At 38.0% G+C, this 21,696-nt stretch overlaps 1 protein-coding gene across 5 annotated transcripts in view; it reads right to left on the bottom strand.

Moving 5' to 3' along the window:
• Positions 1–3,703: 3,703 nt before the first annotated feature.
• The window catches only part of LOC128684148 (coronin-1A), a 214,757-nt gene continuing 196,764 nt past the window's right edge, over positions 3,704–21,696 (bottom strand). For 4 of the 5 annotated variants that reach the window (XM_070095434.1, XM_070095425.1, XM_070095429.1 and 1 more), the window contains one exon: positions 3,704–13,878. In XM_070095434.1, coding sequence (XP_069951535.1) covers positions 13,753–13,878 — 126 coding nt within the window. In that variant the 3' untranslated portion in view covers positions 3,704–13,752. The remainder of the gene's footprint in view (positions 13,879–21,696) is intronic. The other variant, XM_053770260.2, reaches the window with a different exon arrangement.

The following is a 21,696-nucleotide window of genomic DNA, read 5'->3' as shown; positions in this document are numbered from 1 at the left end:
CCGCACTGGCTTTCAGGTAGGAGTCCTTGCTCTAGATGTTTGTTGAGCCGATTGAGTAGAACTCTAGCCAGGGTTTTGCCTGTGATGGAGAGCAGGGAGATACCACGATGGTTGTCGCATGCCTGGCGGTTTCCTTTTCATTTGTAGAGATGCACGATGGAAGCATCTTTAAAGTCCTGAGGAACTGTCTCGTGCTGCCATACAGGCTGGAAGAGTTGGTGAAGTTTCTCTACCAGTGCCATTCCGCCTTCTTTGTAGACTTCAGCTGGGATGGCGTCAGACCCAGGAGCTTTGCCACTGGACAGTTGACGTATTGCTTGCTGAGTCTCCTCCAAAGTGGGGATGGCATTCAGTGTCTCGTTGGTCGGAATCTGAGGTAGACGTTCGATGGCTTCATCGTTGATGGTGGATGGACGGTTCAGCACGCTGTCAAAATGTTCTGCCCATCTCTCTAGAATTTTCTCCTTGTCTGTGAGAAGCGTTGACCCATCTGCACTGAGGAGTGGTGATGTGCCAGAGGTGGTAGGGCCGTAGATTTCTTTCAGGCCGTCATAGAAGTTCTTCATGTCATTTCTGTCTGCAAAGCCCTGAATCTCATCGGCTTTGTTGCTTAGCCAAGAGTCTTGCATTTCACGCATTTTTCGCTGGGTATTGCTGCGTATGTTTCTCAGTGCATCTTGCTTCGCTGTGGACTTTGGGTCGTTGATGTGGGTCATGTAGGCCTTTCGTTTCTCTTCCAGCAGCTGTTGGATTTCTGTGCAGTGTTCGTCGAACCAGTCCTTGTGCTTCCTGGTGACGGGTCCTAGACACTCCATGGCTGTGCTGTACACTGTATCACGGAGTGTGGTCCATGCTGCTTCGACGTTTTGAATGTCCAGCACGACGGACTCCAAGCGGGTTTCCAGGATTTATGCAAAGGACTGCTTGAAGTTGTGGGCCTTCAGCTCGCCGATGTTCAGGCGTTTTGGTGGTTTCGCGCCCTGAGGGCGTCTCCTGGGCTGGATACGGAGCTTGAGTTTCGAGACGATGAGGCAATGGTCTGTCCAGCATTCCGCGCCACACATGGCCTTCATGACTCGTACATCTTGCCTGTCCCTCTTCCTGACAATGACATAATCAATGAGATGCCAGTGTTTGGAACACGGGTGCATCCATGATGTCCTGTTGTGGGTAGGGAGGCTGAAGATGGTGTTAGTGATCAGAAGGTCGTGTTCGGCGCAGGTCTGAAGGAGCAGCAGGCCGTTGCTATTGCAGCTGCCCACCCCATGCTTTCCGATCACGCCTTCCCAGGCGGTGCTGTCACGACAGACTCTCGCATTGAAGTCACCAAGGATAATGAGCTTATCATGCGCTGGGGACAGTGGTGATGACGGCGTTCAGGTCTTCATAAAACTTGTCCTTAACCTCGTCTGGGTTGGTCATGGTGGGGGCATAGGCGCTGACAATAGTGGCAAACTTCTGTCCGCAGGACAGGGGGCTTCTCATCGTCATAAGGCGATCGTTCACTCCTTTTGGTGGGCCAGCCAGCTTACCAATGAGGGATGACTTCACTACAAAGCCAACTCCTGCCTCCCGTCTCACCTCGGCTCCTCGTCCGGACCAAAAGAAGGTTTAGCCTGCTCCTCTTTCGCAGAGTTCGCCCTCGCTAGCAAGTCTAGTCTCACTTATGGCAGTGATGTCAATGCTGTATCTGGCAAGTTTGCGATGAGTGCTGTACGTCTCTGAGGTCTGTCTGAGTCGCCCCTGTCGAGAAGCATACGGACGTTCCAAGTGGCAAGGTTGAGAGGTATGATCTTGGTTATGAGGTAAGGTTATGAGGATAACAAAAAGATTAGGTAATGAAAGATTGGATATCAGATTGGAGGGAGAGAGTATGGAGGAGGTGAATGTATTCAGATATTTGGGAGTGGACGTGTCAGCGGATGGGTCTATGAAAGATGAGGTGAATCATAGAATTGATGAGGGGAAAAGGGTGAGCGGTGCACTTAGGAGTCTGTGGAGACAAAGAACTTTGTCCTTGGAGGCAAAGAGGGGAATGTATGAGCGTATAGTTTTACCAACGCTCTTATATGGGTGTGAAGCATGAGTGATGAATGTTGCAGCGAGGAGAAGGCTGGAGGCAGTGGAGATGTCATGTCTGAGGGCAATATGTGGTGTGAATATAATGCAGAGAATTCGTAGTTTGGAAGTTAGGAGGAGGTGCGGGATTACCAAAACTGTTGTCCAGAGGGCTGAGGAAGGGTTGTTGAGGTGGTTCGGACATGTAGAGAGAATGGAGCGAAACAGAATGACTTCACGAGTGTATCAGTCTGTAGTGGAAGGAAGGTGGGGTAGGGGTCAGCCTAGGAAAGGTTGGAGGGAGGGGGTAAAGGAGGTTTTGTGTGCGAAGGGCTTGGACTTCCAGCAGGCATGCATGAGCGTGTTTGATAGGAGTGAATGGAGACAAATGGTTTTTAATACTTGACGTGCTGTTGGAGTGTGAGCAAAGTAACATTTATGAAGGGATTCAGGGAAACCGGCAGGCTGGACTTGAGTCCTTGAGATGGGAAGTACAGTGCCTGCACACTGAAGGAGGGGTGTTAATGTTGCAGTTTAAAAACTGTAGTGTAAAGCACCCTTCTGGCAAGACAGTGATGGAGTGAATGATGGTGAAAGTTTTTCTTTTTCGGGCCACCCTGCTTTGGTGGGAATCGGCCAGTGTGTTAATAAAATAAAATAAAAATTAATATTAGTTTCCATTAAAGAAGTCAGAGAGAGCGAGTCTGTCAAAGATGATACTTTTGGCGAGGTCATTTAAGTGTGTTAGACGGTGAAGACTTTGAAAGTGAATCCTGTGTGTCCACTGATAGAACAATCTATTAAGACATGGTGGACTGACGGTGTGGCTTGACAGTCCTCGCTGAGTGCCAGCCATTTCTTCATGTGGAATCTATGAGTGAGCTGCATGTGTCCCATACATAAGAGTGAGACTGCAGTGTCCCACACCCTTCAACAAAAGGAAGATGGCCAGCAATCTAAATGCAGATAAAAAAAAAATTGTTTTAGTCCAACTTAAACCATTGTTATTGCCAGTGATTGCAGAGTTGTTGAGAGTACTGAAAAATAGTGTCATTAATAGCTAACAGAATGGCTGATTCTGCTTGTTCAGCATTCTGATCATCTGCATGTCCAGAGACCTAGCAAAAAATGACCTTTTTGAGTTTACTAGAAATGCAATACAGTGGGCCCCCGGTTTACGATCAGCTCCCAATGCGACCAATTATGTAAGTGTATTTATGTAAGTGCGTTTGTATGTGTATGTTTGGGGGTCTGAAATGGACTAATCTAATTCACAATATTCCTTATGGGAACAAATTCGGTCAGTACTGGCACCTGAACATACTTCTGGAATGAAATAATATCGTAAACCGGGGGTCCACTGTATAACCGAAGTTGGAAATGAAGGATGATGAGAAGTGGGGAGTAGAATTTCTGGATAACTTTTTTAAACGACTTGTACAGCCCACTGGATGGTCACCCAGTGTTCCATCAAAGGTCACCTAACACTCCTCAAGATGATTCAATTTCCTTCAGTTGGAGTGACAAACATTCCAGCACAATATACCACCTGCTTTCAGTATTTATCCCATCTCTTTTCTGTAAAAGATTCACACACATTATAAATATTAATGTTCAGAGGTTATAAAGGAATAGAAAAGAAAACTGCATTACAACCATTTATTTCTGTTGCACATAAGGGCAATTTAACAAAAGTTTATAATAGTACTATCAGTCATGAATGTAATAAATGAAACATGTCTATCTCTGGGCCATATTTTCTAAATTTTTAATAGAATAACTATTATTTCAAACCATCTTTGGGAATACTCTATAAAGCTCAAGTGCTATACTGAATGTTTAGAGATCAATTCAGATGTTACATAATTTTTTTTTTTTTTAAACATGACCCTGACAACATAGAAGCTGACTTGGAAATATTAGATGCAGTACAATGACATTCATTATGTGATCAATTATTTTATGTAAAACAGTTAATACACAGAACTCAAACATGAACTTTATCACTTTAAATAAGCATTGCAATTATTCTTGCATACTGTATATCACATTTCTTACATTTTTGGTAAAGAATTATTGTACAAAAGAAAATACATTAACAACATATAAAAATAAAATTACTATTGCTATTTCCTGTTAACACTAGGTATTAGGAGCTGGCAATTCTGTGAACAATAAAATAAAATATTAAAGAACTTCAGAATGCTCGGGTTTACATTTAATTACAAATACATTTTTAACTGAAGGGTCTATAACCAGAAAACACCATCTGAAAATCTTGAAATATTTTTTATGTGAAACTATTAATAATATACCAATAAAAATTAATGAATTCCAACACTTATATTTCTAATGAAAAAGTTTTAGGTGAAAAATGATCTAGCTGACATGTCTATAAACACCAGATGTGTCTCAATAATAAAGCTTAAATTCTGACAATAATAGCATCTTAACAATGCACACATGCATTTAAGACAATTTAAAACTCTGAAATCTTAAGCTTTACCTATTTAGACATTTTTTCCATGGTCCTCTAGCATTCAAACATGTTCAAATAAGTAATGAAACCTGATATAATGTAGTAATAAATTAATGAAAAACAGGAACAATACTGTTTTAATTATAGATGGAAGCATTACATCAGGATTAACAAAGACAGAGAATTACTTTCAATACCTTCATGTACACAGTAGCCTCACAGAGCAACTTGCCTAATTTGCTCTTTGTTAGACCTAAGAGGGTATCTGGGTCAAATAATTGAAACTAATGCATAATCTGCACTCTTGATCCCAAATCCATAGGTTGTCAACTTGAACATGACTTCGAGGATAGTTTACTGGCAAATAAATATCACTCAAGAAAAGAAGGAACTTTAAACATAAACCTCTACCTACCTTGGATATTCCCATAAGGAACATCAAGCATCCTCCAAGAATAAGAACTGACAAAACTTGCAAAGGTTTCACAAAAACAAAAACCTAAGATTGTAAAAATCAAAATTATAATAAATGTATACAAAAAATCTTACAAGTATCCAAACAGCAAGAGAACCCAATATATAACTTGTGTATGATTAAGTCATGATTATATCTACATATGATTATGAACAAGCATAAAAAAAAATACAAAGAAAACAATAGTTTACAACACCTTTCATGTTTAGATTAACATTTACTATCAAGTAAAAATACATTGCTTGAGGGATACCTGTACTACAAATAAAAGTGACGCTGTTATTTGCTATATACAGTGGTACTTTGACTTATGAGTGCCCCAACTTACGAGTTTTCTGAGTTACGAGCCATCGCTCAGTCAATTTTTGGCTTTGAGTTGTGAGCCAAAATCCGACTTGTGAGCGAGCTTCAGATACTTTGCCACTCGCAGGAGATACCGAGGAAATATCAAAAACCTCGATAATAACCAATGTGTAACATCCTTTCAATTTTGATACCACTGGTAATGTCATCCTGCCAGAATGTTCTATAATGTATGCCCTAAGTAAAGAGAAACAATTTTGGAACGTGTAATACATGTTCGACAGGCTGGCTGGTTGGGTGGCCAATTGACTGGCTGGCTGGCTGATTTGCTTTGGCTGTGTCTGTCTCCTTCTGTCTGTCTGTATCTATCTCTCTGTCTGTCTAACTGTGTCTTTATCTCACAGGTACACATAAATACACAGTTATACATAGTGTAAATTACCTAGGATAACCCAAAAAATCCAGACAAAGTGCTATACTATGCTTGTAGATATAAGGCATAATAAGCATGACTGGCAAGTAATACACATTTTCACTTGTTCAGGAATCAGACGTGATGACTCTGCATCATGTGTAACACCTGTTGGTTCATGAGTGGCTCTTTCTCTGAGACAGAGAGATAAGTAGAGAGACAGGATGACAGATAAGCAGAGACAGAGATAGACAGACAAATACAGATAGAAACAGTAACAAGCAGATAGACATGTTTGTGTAACAGTGAAAAATATAGCCAAGGCAGTGCACGATCATCAAATGTCACTCCACTGCTGCACTGTCAGCAGTAGAGTGACATTCATCTTACACCATGCTTCAAGGAGTTTCATATATACTCCAGCATTTCTAAAACATTCCTGGGACCTGGCAAAAAAAGGCAAAAATCATTTCTTATTTATAAATACATTTTTCTTATTTAAAACCCCGTAACAAAAAAATTGGGGTGGTTTTTTCAGGGCTGGAACAGACTAATGGCATTTCAATTAATTTCATCTGGGAAAATTGATTTGATATAGTACAGTGAAACCTTGGTTTACGACCTGCTCCCTACTCGAACAAACAAATACGACCTGCCAGAACTTTGCTGTAAACTGCTACGTGTTCATTCGCAATTTCTTTTTTTAGTGTTTTTGTGTATTATTTGTATAAGTCACCATGGGGCCTACGACGCTTAGTGATAGCCAATCAAACAGAAAATTGGTTGAGAAGAACTTCCTCGATACTCGAATGGAGCGGCACTCGAACAGCCCTCTGGAATGAATTAAGGTTGCATACCGAGGTTCCACTGTACGAGCAATTGAGTTATGAGCTCGGTCACGAAGCGAATTGAACTTGTAAGTCAAGGTACCACTGTATATTATTAGAGAACAAAGGACTCAATCAGGCCTGTTTAACTTTATGGAGCATTCTAATAAAGCTAACTTTTTTATAACTGCAAAATCCACATGGGTTTAGCGCTTCTTTTTTAATGTAATAAGTGAAAAATAAGCTCGAGGAATGCATTGCAACAGTGTCAAGTTCCTTTTCCTATTGTATTACACAAGATCAGTAGGAAAGTTAGGAAATTTTACTTCTTTGGTGATGATTCTTATCACATACAAAACATTTTTGGCAGTGAAAACAAAATTAGTCACTGGCACATTAAACCTCCAAATGCAAAAGAAAGAAACTGGAATGTACACTGGAATTATGAATTTATAAAGAGTTCCAGGTCAAGAAAAAAATATTTATAAAAACAAAAGCAAATATGAAGTTAATACTGCATTATTTAATATTCTGACATGGCCAACGATCACAGGAATTGAATGGATTAAGAATAGTTTACAAGTGTTGCAAATCTGAATACAGAAAAACCCACTGAATGATCAGGATCAATTCCTAGGTAGGAGAACATTACAAGAGCAGCATTCAACAAAATATTTAGCTTAATGGGAAAAACCTGTTTCTGGAAGAACAATATTCAAATCTAAAGTAAAGCCATTCACCACTACAAGTAACTGTCCAAACATGCATGTTGTAACTTGAGGAAATGCGACTGGGAATTTGCTTAGTAGCAAGTGTCAACAGCAAGTGATGGTGGTCATTCAACTCTAAAACTAAAGGAAACAACCCAGTTTCATCTACAGCGAACACTTATGGTGTGTATTTATCACTTATACATTATTCCAGGAAAAGATAATGCTGCGAGGAGAAATTTGGAATGTTCACCAGTGCTGCTAGTCTGTTGCTAAAATCCATATTTTTCTTCCAATACGAAAAGGCTAGTCACACTGAACACTTGGAACTGAGAGAGCAATAACCAATGATTTCTAGTAAAATGGATTGCTGTATGTTTTAATAAGCTTGCTATTATTGCTAGAGATGGTTTCTCCAACTTTTCAGTTCTTTAAAAAGTTTTTTCTACAATTTGAAAGCAAAGCAGTCTGGTTTCTCCAATTTAGTGTATATTAAACATTTGCTGCAATGTAGCAACTTTTCTCAATTATCTACAAATAGTGGATAAGATATGTCGATGTGTTTGCACCCAAGAGTGAGCCACAAGAATGAAAGCTTGAGTAGAACTGCCTATTTGCCATTTAAAAAAAAAAAAAAAATATGGGTATAAAGCAGCTCTGAATGATCCTTTTGGGTTTAGTTTTTTTTTTTTTTGTAAGTTTAATAGTACAGGTTGAGTATCCTTTATCTGAAATTTGAAAAGCTCCAAAATCTGAAACTTTTTAGAGCACTGACATTATGCCACAAATGGAAAATTCCAGTTGGCTGTGGAGAGGTTCCCAGATGTTGCACAGGTCCCTGCATACCCAGACAGTTGTGACATGTGCCAAAGGGTAGGGCTATGATGCTCTGTTGGTGCCATTTTGTTAACAGTTATCACAACCAAACCTATGTGCATTGTTCGCTATGATTACAGAGTATTTTGTGCTCATACTCTACTCTGTGGTGCGAATGTATTGCTGAAAATGTCAAAAAGGCCTGCAAATACCCTTATGGGTAACAAAAAATCAATCTGTTGGAGAAACTGGACAGCAGTGTAAGTGTAAAGCATTTTATAGGGCAGCCAACGAAGTGATGGCTTAGCTTTCTGATGGTTAAGTGAACACAAACTATGTTTTGTGCACAAAATTATTAAAAATATTGTGTTAAGCTACATTCAGACTGTGTATATACTGTACATGAAATATAAGTACATTTTGTGTTAGCTGTTACCTTGGGAATGGTACCCCAAGTCTAATCTCATATGTAGGAATATGCAAATATTCCAAAATCCAAAAAATAAAGAAATCTGATATCCTTCTGGCCCCAAGCATTTTGGATAAGGGATGCTCAACCTATAATAATAATTAATTAATGTGAAATAGCACTTGTTACCTATGAAACAGGCATTTACATTACCAAAAATGAAACCGGGCAAAGCTTTAAGTGGCAGCAGTCAGTGGAGTTTACCTATACTGCATTAATATTGCCTAGTTTCAGAAACCATTATATTGCAATACTGTGTTACATGACATGCAAGAACTCTTATCTACTCACTATATGCTCACCAAGTAGATTGATTCTAATAATAGCAACAATGGCTATAGCATACATTATGCACACTCTTCTGTGCTTAATCTCTAAGTCCAGCTTATTATCAAGGACCCTCCAACCTCTAAAAACTACAAAAATGGGAGGTATTATCACATTGGTTTTGTTTTTCTCCCTACTATAAGTTATTGCAAAATCTTTAATAAATATAAGTAACCAATCTTCATGTGCTGATGGTGAAAGTTAACATTTTTCACTATATTCATATGTGAATTATGAGTGCTGGATTGACTGTCAATAAATTAAGCATATCTACTCAATAAGAGGAAAATTCTTATGTTAAAAAACATTAAGCAGAGATGAAAAAGACAATCAAAAGGAATGTTCCAGCCTCAAGTATAAATATTTACCTCAAGAAATATACATTCATGGTGGGCAATGTTTTTATTGGGACCAAACTCATCCTGATAATAGGTGATTACCCCTTCAAGGTTGGGAAGGTACCTTAATGCTAGTGATCTTGATCCAAATAAGTGTTGATACTCCTTTTTCTTGGATCAAACCTGAATACCCCCATCCCCTTCCACTTCCCAATCATTGTATGTCCCTTATAGGCTTAGTGGACCCACATAAATTTAATAGTACATGATTATGGCTTTACAATTACAGGAAATATGTATAGTATGTAAATATGTAAGACGACCAATTCTGTACGAGGGTACATTTCTGATCTCGCAGGTTTTAACCCTTTCAGGGTCCGGAGGCCCTCTCCTAAACTTGTTCTCAGGGTCGGAAATTTTTTGGAAAAAAAAAAAAAAAAATATTTTTCTTATGACATGACAGAGAATCTTTTCCCGATCATCAAGACACCAAAAGTATGAAATTTGATGGAAAACTTACAGAATTATGCTCTCGCAAAGTTAGCTATCTCAATGATGTTTACTCATTGGCAATTTCGCCCACTTTGAGCCCTATTTTCGGCCAATTCCTATGTACCAGTCGACAAAAATCATAACTATTTCACTAGAACTCCATTTTTTCTATCAAATGAGTACAAGAAACCACCCATTTACCGATTTCAACTATCCAATAAAGTGGTCTGAAATTGGCAATTTTGCCAATTTCACACAAATTTCAAAAGATGCCAATTTCTAAATAGGGTCCAGAATAAACAAGACAGACATTCCTGGCACTAAAATAACATTTCCTCTGTTCATTAGTCACGTCCCCAGGCCTCTATTACATTTCTTTTGCTTTCCACTGAATTTTTATTCTCACAAAAAATAGAAGATTTACTGTTATGCAGACTACTGCATTAGTGTAGAAATGGTATAAATAATATCAGTGCACTTGTGAAAGAATATTACACTCACCAGTTGATGTGTATTGGACGTGTGGCTTGATTTATTTACTTTTGAACTTTGGCAAAAATCGAGCATTTTTGCTACTTTGAGCTCAATTCCAAGGTACTTTTCATTGTGAAACCAATAAGAGTCATCTCAATTTCCATAATATGTCTTCCATTCTATAAAATGAGACCAGGAAAACTAGAATACAACCATAAATAGCATATGAAAATACAGTGCAAAGTTGCTGTTTTAAACCAAAAACATGGTCAGTTTTTTTTTTTTTCTCATTATGCACAGTGTGCTGCAGGATTTTTTTTTATACTGTGCACACTGACCACATAGACCCATTCTTTCATATGTAGGCCTACCAGCTTTCTCTCACTAGATGCGAAGGCGCTGGAATTTATGCGTACTAGTACGGCACGAACCCTGGCGTGCAAGCCGTACTAGTACGGCACCAACCCTGAAAGGGTTAAATTCTTAGCTGAATTTTTTAAATAGTAAATTTACTTTATATGTAAAATAGTTTTGCTTTATATAGTTTAATACTAATATACTTAAAATAATACAAAGACATTCTTCCTTTTATCACAAGGGCTTTTTTGTGTGTGAAAGTTAGGCTCAGATGAAGTTCTGAAATGGAGATCAACTTTGAAAGCCAAAATGCATATAAAACTCCTGACTGCACATAAAACTGGTCGCCTACTGTTCTGTATTTATTGTTTTACAAGATACAAAACTTATTAGCATTGTAAAGTCTTGAATATAAAATAGCATTAAAAATGAGGCACATGATCAAACATTCTACTGAAAAAACAGATTTCCAGTTAACAATTTGAGAGCAATATTACTAGATTCCTTCCCTCTTCCTGGTGAAGTACCATATAATAACTTAAATCTGTGCCAGATGGTGCAGTCTGATATTGTAGCAAATAACAAAAAATTTACTAAGGCTAGTTTTATTACTGGTACTTTAAGACACCATCCTCATGATTTACTAATATTATTTCTAACATTTCCCCAATGTGCATTTAAAAAAAATAAAATGTTGGTGCAAATTTAACTTTTAATGTTTTACTTTTAAACATTATGAATCACTACAAATACCTCAATAAAGAAACGGCTATTAAATGCCATGATATACACAAAGATACAGTTGTAATTTAAATATCAAATGTTTGCCATAATTCAAAATATTTTTTTTCATTCATTATCCCATGAAAGGTAACATAGACACACACACACCACCAAGCATGAACAAGTCCCATTTTAATGTGCATAGAATATCTGAAAAATGGAACAGCAAGGCATTAAAGAAGAAAGATGCATAATCTAATCCCAGTGGAATGCAAAAATTGACACCACAAGCTATAAAAATCCTAAATTCAAGCAAACTTTTTTTACACGAGTTTTTCATAATTTGGAATGCGATTCGCTGATCAATAATTATTGTAACAGTGCGATAATTAAATTTAAAGCACTCCATGGGTTCCTTGAGAGATGTGAAGGCAGTAGTTTTCAACAGTTGGCCAAGTTATCCTATCACAACACTGTATTGTTACTACTACTATTACTGTACCATACTGCATTAAAAATTTATACTAACTTGTTTAAACTCGTAAATCTTTCTGATCGTGCCATGATAACTATGTGATTAATTTAGCCAAATTAATTTATGTATGTTTGTGTGTGTGTGTGTGTGTTTTGCTTTTTAAGGTGAACCTAATAACTTAGCTTATTCAGCATCAAACATTTTGTTAAATGAGTAGCACATAAACAGTACAGTATCAATATTTGCTGTAACTTGCCAAAAATCTGTCGGAACATCACAAAATTAACTTCCTTGACATATAATAATACTAACTAAAATGGGACAGACTCCAGATAGACTGTGTAGGATCAGACTATACAATACCATCTAATTTGTAGGGGGCTAACATTTTTAAAAGACTCGATGAATCTAAAACATATGGCTATGTGCATTTTTGCTGTGTTATTACAACAATGAGTTTGTGGTCAGCTTCTTAGACAAAATGATGTTTGCCAAATAAGTCTGAAGGTTTGACTTAAAAAGTATGACATATATAAGTTCAGTACAGTGGACCCCCGCATAACGATTACCTCCGAATGTGACCAATTATGTAAGTGTATTTATGTAAGTGCGTTTGTACGTGTATGTTTGGGGGTCTGAAATGGACTAATCTACTTCACAATATTTCTTATGGGAACAAATTCGGTCAGTACTGGCACCTGAACATACTTCTGGAGTGAAAAAATATCATTAACCGGGGGTCCACTGTACATTATATATGCAGTGTGTGTGTGTGTGTGTGTGTGTGTGTGTGTGTGTGTGTGTGTGTGTGTGTGTGTGTGTGTGTGTGTGTGTGTGTGTGTGTGTGTGAGGCTGTGTGTGAGGCTGTGTGTGTGTGTACTCACCTATTTGTGGTTGCAGGGGTCAAGACTCAGCTCCTGGCCCCGCCTCTTCACTGACCGCTACTAGGTCCTCTCTCCCTGCTCCATGAGCTTTATCATACCTAGTCTTAAAACTATGTATGGTTCCTGCCTCCACTACCTCACTTTCCAGATTATTCCACTTCCTGACAACTCTGTGACTGAAGAAATACTTCCTAACATCCCTTTGACTCATCTGAGTCTTCAACTTCCAGTTGTGACCCCTTGTTTCTGTGTCCCATCTCTGGACCATCTTGTCTCTGTCCACCTTATCTATTCCTCACAATATTTTGTATGTTGTTATCATGTCTCCCCTAACCCACCTGTCCTCCAGTGTCATCAGGTCTATTTCCCTTAACCTTTCTTCGTATGATATTTCCCTTAGCTCTGGAACTAGCCTTGTTGCAAACCTTTGCACTTTCTCTAATTTCTTGATGTGCTTGTGTGATATTGTATGTATGTGTGTGTGTGATTGTGTATGTAAGAATAACACATACATTTAATAATCTAAGAAAACTCAGTTGATACCAGAGCTACAACAAATGCATAAACTAATAAGTGTCAGCAAGACCTAATAGAATACATAATAAGGTTCTTGTTTTCTCTTTAAGTTCTGGAATTAAAGATATTGAAATAAGATTTTTTTTACTCCTCTCCAGAAAGTGATTTTAACTAATCATATTTGCCATGATATTTGGTACTATATATACAACAAAAATCTTCTATTTTCAACATAAATAGCCATATTACCATTGAACTAAGAGATCTAATGTTACTAGTACAGTACATTTGAGAAAATTACCTTTGGCTGAAGTGTCTTACCTTTCTCAAAAGCTATGTCTAAGTGTTTCTTAGTTTTACTAATCCATTTGAAGATTAAAGAAAATAGATTTTCACATTTTCTATAATAAAATCTATTAAGACATTCATATGTGTACTACTGTTATGAATGGCAATTGTGTGATACCGAGATTATTTAAATCTTCATGAAGTGTAACATCTACTGCTAAGCACCCATATTTGTCAATATTCAAGCTCTTACATTAAAGAAGACTCTCAAGCATATGTAGATAAAGAAATGATCTTTGAGCCCAACAGTTTTCCTAATTGCATAAGACCTATTTGTGAGGGACTTTCAATTTGTTAAGCTGGTCTTCAAGCTCATGAATTCGTCGATCTTTGATGATAAGTTGCCGTCTAAGAAGTTTGAGTTCTTCACACTGGGCAGTATATGCTCTACGAAGCTGAAAATAAAAAATAAATTAGGGATAAACTATACTATACATACTTCTGCAAAACAAAGATATATATATAATTTTTCTAATATAAGGAGACATACTTGACAATAAAAATTTGACAATATGCATAATATACATACAGAGGTAAATTTAGATTACTGTATGTTATTTATATAAAATATCAATAAACACTTGTGTAAATAAATAAATGAATTATGAATGAATAAAGGCTATTAATAACATTATCAAGGTATTACACTACAGTATTGTGTAAAGTAAAACAAATTTTTATGGCCATATACAGAAATAAAAAAAAAATATACACTTACTGTATATTAGCTTTATACAATAACCAAAAATAAAATGAATTAAAACTGATACATGATTACATCAAATTTCAAAGCATATACTGTACTAATACTTTCAAAGCAAAATAAATATCTACATTCATAATGCATGCTATTTAAGAACAGAAACTACTACCCAAAACAAATACTGTAAAAAAGTATACAATGATATTTAATACTGTACTATAGAGAAGGAAATTTGCCAGGTTATTTTAAATGAAGAAAATAATAAAGATTTTGGATTTAATACATAAAACACACAATTTACCATTTCTTGTATTAAAATAGTCAAAATCAGTACTGGAAAAAAAAAGAATAAAAAATATATGTACACTAGAAGCCTACTCTTATTACTAAATACTGTATTCACATGAGAACTAAATGCAGTCTTTTTAATGCCAACCTCCAGAAGTGTACAAAAATATCTACTAGTATAACTATTTTACTTATTTAACTGCATGTCTGTAGTATATTAGTTAATTCATAGTAGGTGTAATAATAATGCTTTTAAATGTGCTGTATTCAGAAAAGTAATTACAGTTCTGGTTAAAACTAAATGATGCATTACTCTAAACTAATGTATCAAAACAAAATATCTCCTAAATTTTTGACTGAGTCTAAACTAAAATCTAATGTTTTTATTAAAAGAAAGTTAATCTTGGTTAAAGAGTCAAAACAATCATTAGTATATAAACATTAGTACTAATTTTTTTTAAACTTAATTGTAATGGGTATAATGAAAATCTACAGTAAGAACATAATCTAACTTGCATATCAGTAGGGCAATATTTTTTTTTTTTCACAATTTCGTTTCAATATATAGCCCTCCTGCATAAATAGAAATTCAGATTAGATACATTCACAAATAAGTCTAATACAGTAAACCTTCAATATAATGGACAAATAGAGATGGGAGTGGATGATCAGTAACAGCAGGTTTTTTAAATAGAGAAGAGATTACTTTGCCATGATCATAATAATGAAGAGTACTGGACTTTGTCCAATGTTTCTGAATTGACTCAGCAGATATTGTTCCATGTTTTTAAAGTCACATATATAGAGGTCTGTTACATCAAGAGTTTACTGGATGTGAAGTGTACTCAGAGATGAAATTATTTTCTTTTTATTTGAACAATGTGAATTCCAGTCATGTCATATTGTTTTTTGTTTTAACTTGATTGCTGCTCCCACCAAGGATGGGTTACAAAACTGCAGTATCTCCACCTCACTTGGAGTTCAAGTCTAAATTTCCCAGCTTTATAAGTCTAACTGACCAATTCCATGAATAAATTCATCGATACTTCCTAATATTACAGTAGTGAATTAAATCCCCAGGAACCCTCTCCACTTCTTCAACCCCTTAACTGTCCAAACGTAGATCTATGCTCTTACTGCTAGCGCTACAACCATAGATCAACGTTTTATTTTTCCTGCCTTCAAATTTGGCGCGATAGGCCTGAGCAGCTTAGACATGAGAGAATGAGTCTTTGCACTCAGTACACACAGTATGAAAAAATCAGGGACCCTGCAGTACCGCATGGTAGCACCAGTTAGTTTCAGCACCAGCTTGGGTCAACTTCATGGCAAACCCCCGTGATTCACTCACGCCTTGTTGTATTAACACTCTTGTTTGAGGAAAGTGATACAGAACATGAGTTTAGTGGATCTGAGACCTAGGTGGCCACTAATGATCGAGGAATTAGTGTAAATATTGATGATAACCCAGATGACCCTCAACTCATCACCTCTGGGGTGGCCAATGTGGCCACACTAGACCCTCAGCCAAGCATCTCTGGAGTGGCCAGTGTGGCCACACCAGACCCTTGGCCAGGCATCTCTGGGGTGGCCAGTGTTACTACTCAAAGGCAACTATGCAAGCAGAAACTATCATTTCCTCACAGTTTTGGTGATGACGACAGTGAAAGTGATATAAGTGATAAGATTAATTTTATGCCCTTAGAGGATTCTTTGAGTGACAGTGATATACTGTACATTATTCCCCAGTGAAGTGTACCTTTAGGCATTGTTGCCTACATTCAGGCAGTGTACCACATGCAGTCCCCAAGGGCCATGGGAGGTCACGATCAAAAAACCCCGGCCACTGACAATGATACCAATCATGAAGGAGAATATGCGGGGATGGAAGAAGAGGTTGTGATGGTAGTGGTTGGCATGGTGCCTGGGCCGCATGGCGCGGTGGGGGCAAAGGCAAAGCCCGCCTGGGCTATACCTACCGGCTACCTACACTGTGGCCCAAAGTCATATTATTAGCATCGATGTACCTTGTTCACTGAATTCAATCGTTTATAACAACTACCTTTAGATGCCATCATAAACGAAGGGAGAAGTAATGAATAATTCATGCCAAAAATTATAAACAAAAGCGGAGTGGGGAGTGGCTGGGCCAAACGCAGATTCATACACGTTTTCTCTGGTGCATGACCAGAGAAAACGTAATGTTATCCCTCTGCCCGGCTACCACACAGGCCCACAAGTATTATTATCGGAGCACATATAAAATATGCAATAACTGCCAGACAACAAGTTTACACTAACTTATATTCGGTTAGCAATAGAAATAGGAAAAAAAAAAAAAGGTAAGATACACACAGATTACACTCATCACTTACCTTAAAATATTAATATTAATGCGTGAGGTAAGTGGCAGGGTGTTTACTGAATAAAATAAGAATGGCACACCATCGTCCTCTAACTTGGCACTTAACCTTTAAAATGTCCAAACATAGATCTATGTTCACGTGCGTAGTGCTCCAACCTTGATTTTCCCCATTTGAAAGCATGTAAAAAAAAAAAAGTAGATCTACATTTGGAGCCTGCCGCACGTCAACGTATATCTATGCTTGGACAGTTTAAGGGTTAAAGCAAGAGGCTTACTCCTCTTTTTATGACAGCTAAGCTTAGACGCCATCATCAATGAGAGCCTACTAGTTAACGAAAGAGTAAACGAGAGAGAGAATGAGATATAGAGTTCAGACAATGTAAGAACACAAACTGAACAGGTAGTGGGTGATCACTTTGTCAGGCGAAATAAATGCGTATTATTATGTGTCTGCTTTTAGTTCATTCACGTATGTTTGTAAGAGTTTGTAAAACTTTTACCCCACAATATTTTTTTTATTATAATAATTACCTCACAATACAAATACTCTCACATTGTGTACAAGCTAGTACAGAATAAACAAACAGCAACACTCCCATTCTCATGCAACACACCATTTTTAGAGTGAATGAAGATGATATTATTATCATCATCATAATAAAAAAGCGCTAAACCTACAAGGGTCGTGAATTGTTATATATAGAGTGAAGGCATACGAAAGGAATATTTTTCTACAGGTATCCCCCAGTGTTTGGCCAGAGAAAACGTAATTCTTCCGACACTACCTACACAGCCACTTTGTAAACAAATCTCATATTTACGTCAATTTTTATTCTGCGAGTGCATGTATCATGTTTATATGCTATGTAACGTATTTCTTATATAATTTTGAGGAAAATATAATAGATGGATTAATGAAAATGTCTATATTAACCCCTTCAGGGTCCAAGGCCAAAATCTGAAGTGGTGCTCCAGTGTCCAAGAAATTTTGAAAAAAAAAAAAAAAAAAATTATTTTTTTCTTACAGAATTAAAGAACATATTTTTGTGAAGGTAATAAGACAAAAAAAAAATTCTGATCAGTACTTACCGAGATACAGTGCCAAGAAGTTTGTCGAAAATGATGTGGTGGCGACAACATAGATGAATTCCACATACGCGCATTACATTATTTTGCGGTTTTTGTTGTTTTTTCTTTTCTTTTCCAATTTTTTTCTATTCCTACTAACATTTGGGGCCTGAGAGACCAATACTGTATATAATGTATATATATAAACTCACTGTATTGAACACAATAACCGCACTAAAGTTATTATCATATTATTGTTTACCACTGTTGTTTATTACAATAAACATGCACAAATCTTGTATAATACTAATGTTCTATCATATATTTATATATTTACAATCACTGGACATGGTTTTAGAACTGCTGGAGCTTGTGGAACTCCTTGAAACAAGGCACCATGCACAGAGGCACCTTACTTTCCTCACACATAAACCGAGTGTCTTTGCGTCTTTGTTGCCGTCTTTTTGTTTGTGCACAGACGATGCATCTCTTCTGAGCAAATTTCTTCTGAGTTGAAGGAAGTTGTATTATGAAATGATCACCTTCCCTCCTCAAACGCTTGGGTATATCCTGAGGAATTCGAGGACCGTGTTGTATAGCAGGTGTTGTTACCTGGTACTTCATTATGAGTTGTCTGACAACAGACAAACAAAATTCACCATACGGTGGTCTGTTGCCAGTCTTTATTTGGTACATATTATATGCATTGAGCATTGAAATGTCCATGAGATGGAAGAAAAGTTTCATGTACCACTTGTAACTCTTACGAACACAGTCAACAAAACCAATCTGCATGTCACATTTGTCAACCAAGCGCATGTTTTGTGTATAATCAATCACTGTCACTGGTTTTCGAATACGTTCATTAGTCACTCGATCAACTTTGCCACTGTCTTGCATTTCATTACGGTGAATGGTTGTCAACAATGTGACATCTCATTTGTCATGCCACCGTAATGCCATGATGTCATTGGCAGTAAACACCTGCACGTCATCACCACGAGCACCTGCGTTGAGCCTGGGCATATGTTTACGATTAGAACGCACTGTGCCACACACATCTGTCTTGTTCACTCGCATGAAATCACTGAGTAATGGGCTTGTGTACCAGTTATCGGTATATAATGTATGCCCCTTACCAAGATAAGGTGCCATCATGTTTCTCACTACGTCACCTGAAATACCCAATAACATCTTGGTATCTTTCAATGTTTTACTACCCGTGTATACAACAATATCCAACACCAGGCCACTGTCACAATCACAGAGTACAAACAGTTTTATACCAAAGCGTTTCCTCTTGCTCGGTATATACTGCTTGAATGACAGTCTACCTTTGAACAAAATCAAAGACTCGTCAATTACAAGATTCTTGAATGGATGAAAGTATATGCTGAATTTTTGTTTGAGATATGTACATGAAAACATTTCTAATCTTGTATAACCTGTCACTTCTGTCAGGCCTGGTTTTGTCAGAGAAGTGCAACATACGTAAGAGTAGGATAAACCTGTTCACTGGTATGATTTCACTGAAGACCGGGATAGAAATTAGCCGATCTGTGGACCAGTATGCTTTTATATTATGCTTATAGACATGAGGCATAAGCATTATTGTTGCAAAAAGCAAATACATTTCTGCAACAGTCGTCTCTTTCCACCTGTGTAGTCTTGACTGTGGTGATAAGATTGAATTTGCCATGGTGTACTCAAAATACTTATTACTTTCCCTGACAATAATTTCCATCAATGGCTGGTCAAAGAATAATTCAAAGAATTCCAGTTCATTGGCCGTGGTTCCAAGGGGACAAGTAGGTAGAATTCCACTTTGAGAATCATCAAAGTGGTGAGGCTTGGGAACAAAATTGGGATTTTGCTGCCAATCCCACATACGGTTTGCTGGTGGATACTGGACATCATAGGCTGGTTGTGAGGGTGGTTGTGGTTGTGGTGGGCTGGTGGCTGGCGCTCCGCTTTGTCCTTGAACTGACGAGTCAGCAGCGTGGGTCCCAGCGTGGCCTGGTGAGTCACGCATGGCGGTGCCACTAACACCATCCACTGATGCCTGTGGTCTATCCATGCCAAGTTTAGCCACATCATCCTCACTATCACTACCTAAAACTGGTGTTGGGCCACGGGATGTACTCCGGGATGTACTCCGTCCCCTGGGCACAGCATAGGGTACACTACCCGAGCGCATGCGGCGGCGAACATACCGACGCTTCACTGGTGAATATGATTCCTCACTATCACTACTCGATTGATCGTCGAGCGCAATAAAATCACAGTCCACGTCACTATCATCATCATTACTGAAGTCAGAGGCCTGGCCACGCGAAAATATTAGTTTTCTCTTGCGATGAGGAACAACCGACCGTGAGTCACTAGTGCCCACACGAGAGGTAGAAGGTTGAGGATCGTCAGGGTTTTCTGCACTATTATCGATATCCTGGTCATTCTTTTCGGTCACTAACTGATCAAAGCCGTAGAATTCGTCTTCATTTCCACTTTCATCAGTGTCAGAACTATCAGATAGGAAGGGGAGAGTCCCAATTTTCCGGGGAGTGAGAGCTGACTTGCGACGAGGCATGGTGAACAAGGGTAACTGAGCCGGCGTTCCCACAATGCTATGCGGGCGCCTAGATTTTTTGTTTATGGCGCACACCCACCACGCAGACCCGTTCTCTCACATGTAGGCCTATGAGCGTTTTCGCGCTAAATTTGACGGCGCTAGAATTTTGGCGTAGATCTACGGTTTGGACACTCAACGTAAAGCTGTTGATCTACGGGACGGACCCTGAAAGGGTTAATGTAAAATAAGACATTTAATATGCCCAAGAGTGATGATTATTACGTAATATTGGCATACTTACACACCAACACAGTGTGTAAATATATTTAGGTCCAGGTACACATAAGTATAATTATCAGAGTACATATAAAATATGCAATAACTGTAAAACACTTGAAATTTTTGAAAGTTTCCAGACATAATAGATGTGGTCACGGAGAATGTGAACAAACCGGGTGGGTCGTGCTGTATTTGAAAGACCGCTTGCCGTATACCAAATTTTGGTCATAATTTGACATCGCCGTATTAGCAGAATGCTGTAAGGCAAAATGCCATGAAGCGGGACCCTACTGTAATGGACAACATAGACGTTACAGAATTGTCACGGCTGCGCAGGTGGAAAGATACAACTGTGGCCGAAATGTATTTATTCCTTGGCACTGTCATGCTTATGCCTCATATGTATAAGCACAGTACTGGTCCACAGACTACTTCGTCAGTACTCCTGTCTTCTGTGACCTTATTCCCTGGAACAATTCCCTGCTACAAATATTGCACTTAATATATTTATAGATGGGGTTGTAAGAGAAGTAAATGCGAGGGTCTTGGCAAGAGGCGTGGAGTTAAAAGATAAAGAATCACACATTATGTGGGAGTTGTCACAGTTGCTCTTTGCTGATGACACTGTGCTCTTGGGAGATTCTGAAGAGAAGTTGCAGAGGTTGGTGGATGAATTTAGTAGGGTATGCAAAAGAAGAAAATTAAAAGTGAATACAGGAAAGAGTAAGGTTATGAGGATAACAAAAAGATTAGGTGATGAAAGATTGGATATCAGATTGGAGGGAGAGAGTATGGAGGAGGTGAATGTATTCAGATATTTGGGAGTGGACGTGTCAGCGGATGGGTCTATGAAAGATGAGGTGAATCATAGAATTGATGAGGGGAAAAGGGTGAGTCTGTGGAGACAAAGAACTTTGTCCTTGGAGGCAAAGAGGGGAATG

Source organism: Cherax quadricarinatus, chromosome 4 (genome assembly GCF_038502225.1).
Source record: "Cherax quadricarinatus isolate ZL_2023a chromosome 4, ASM3850222v1, whole genome shotgun sequence".
Taxonomy (NCBI): domain Eukaryota; kingdom Metazoa; phylum Arthropoda; class Malacostraca; order Decapoda; family Parastacidae; genus Cherax; species Cherax quadricarinatus.
This window is presented reverse-complemented; position numbering and strand designations above follow the sequence as displayed.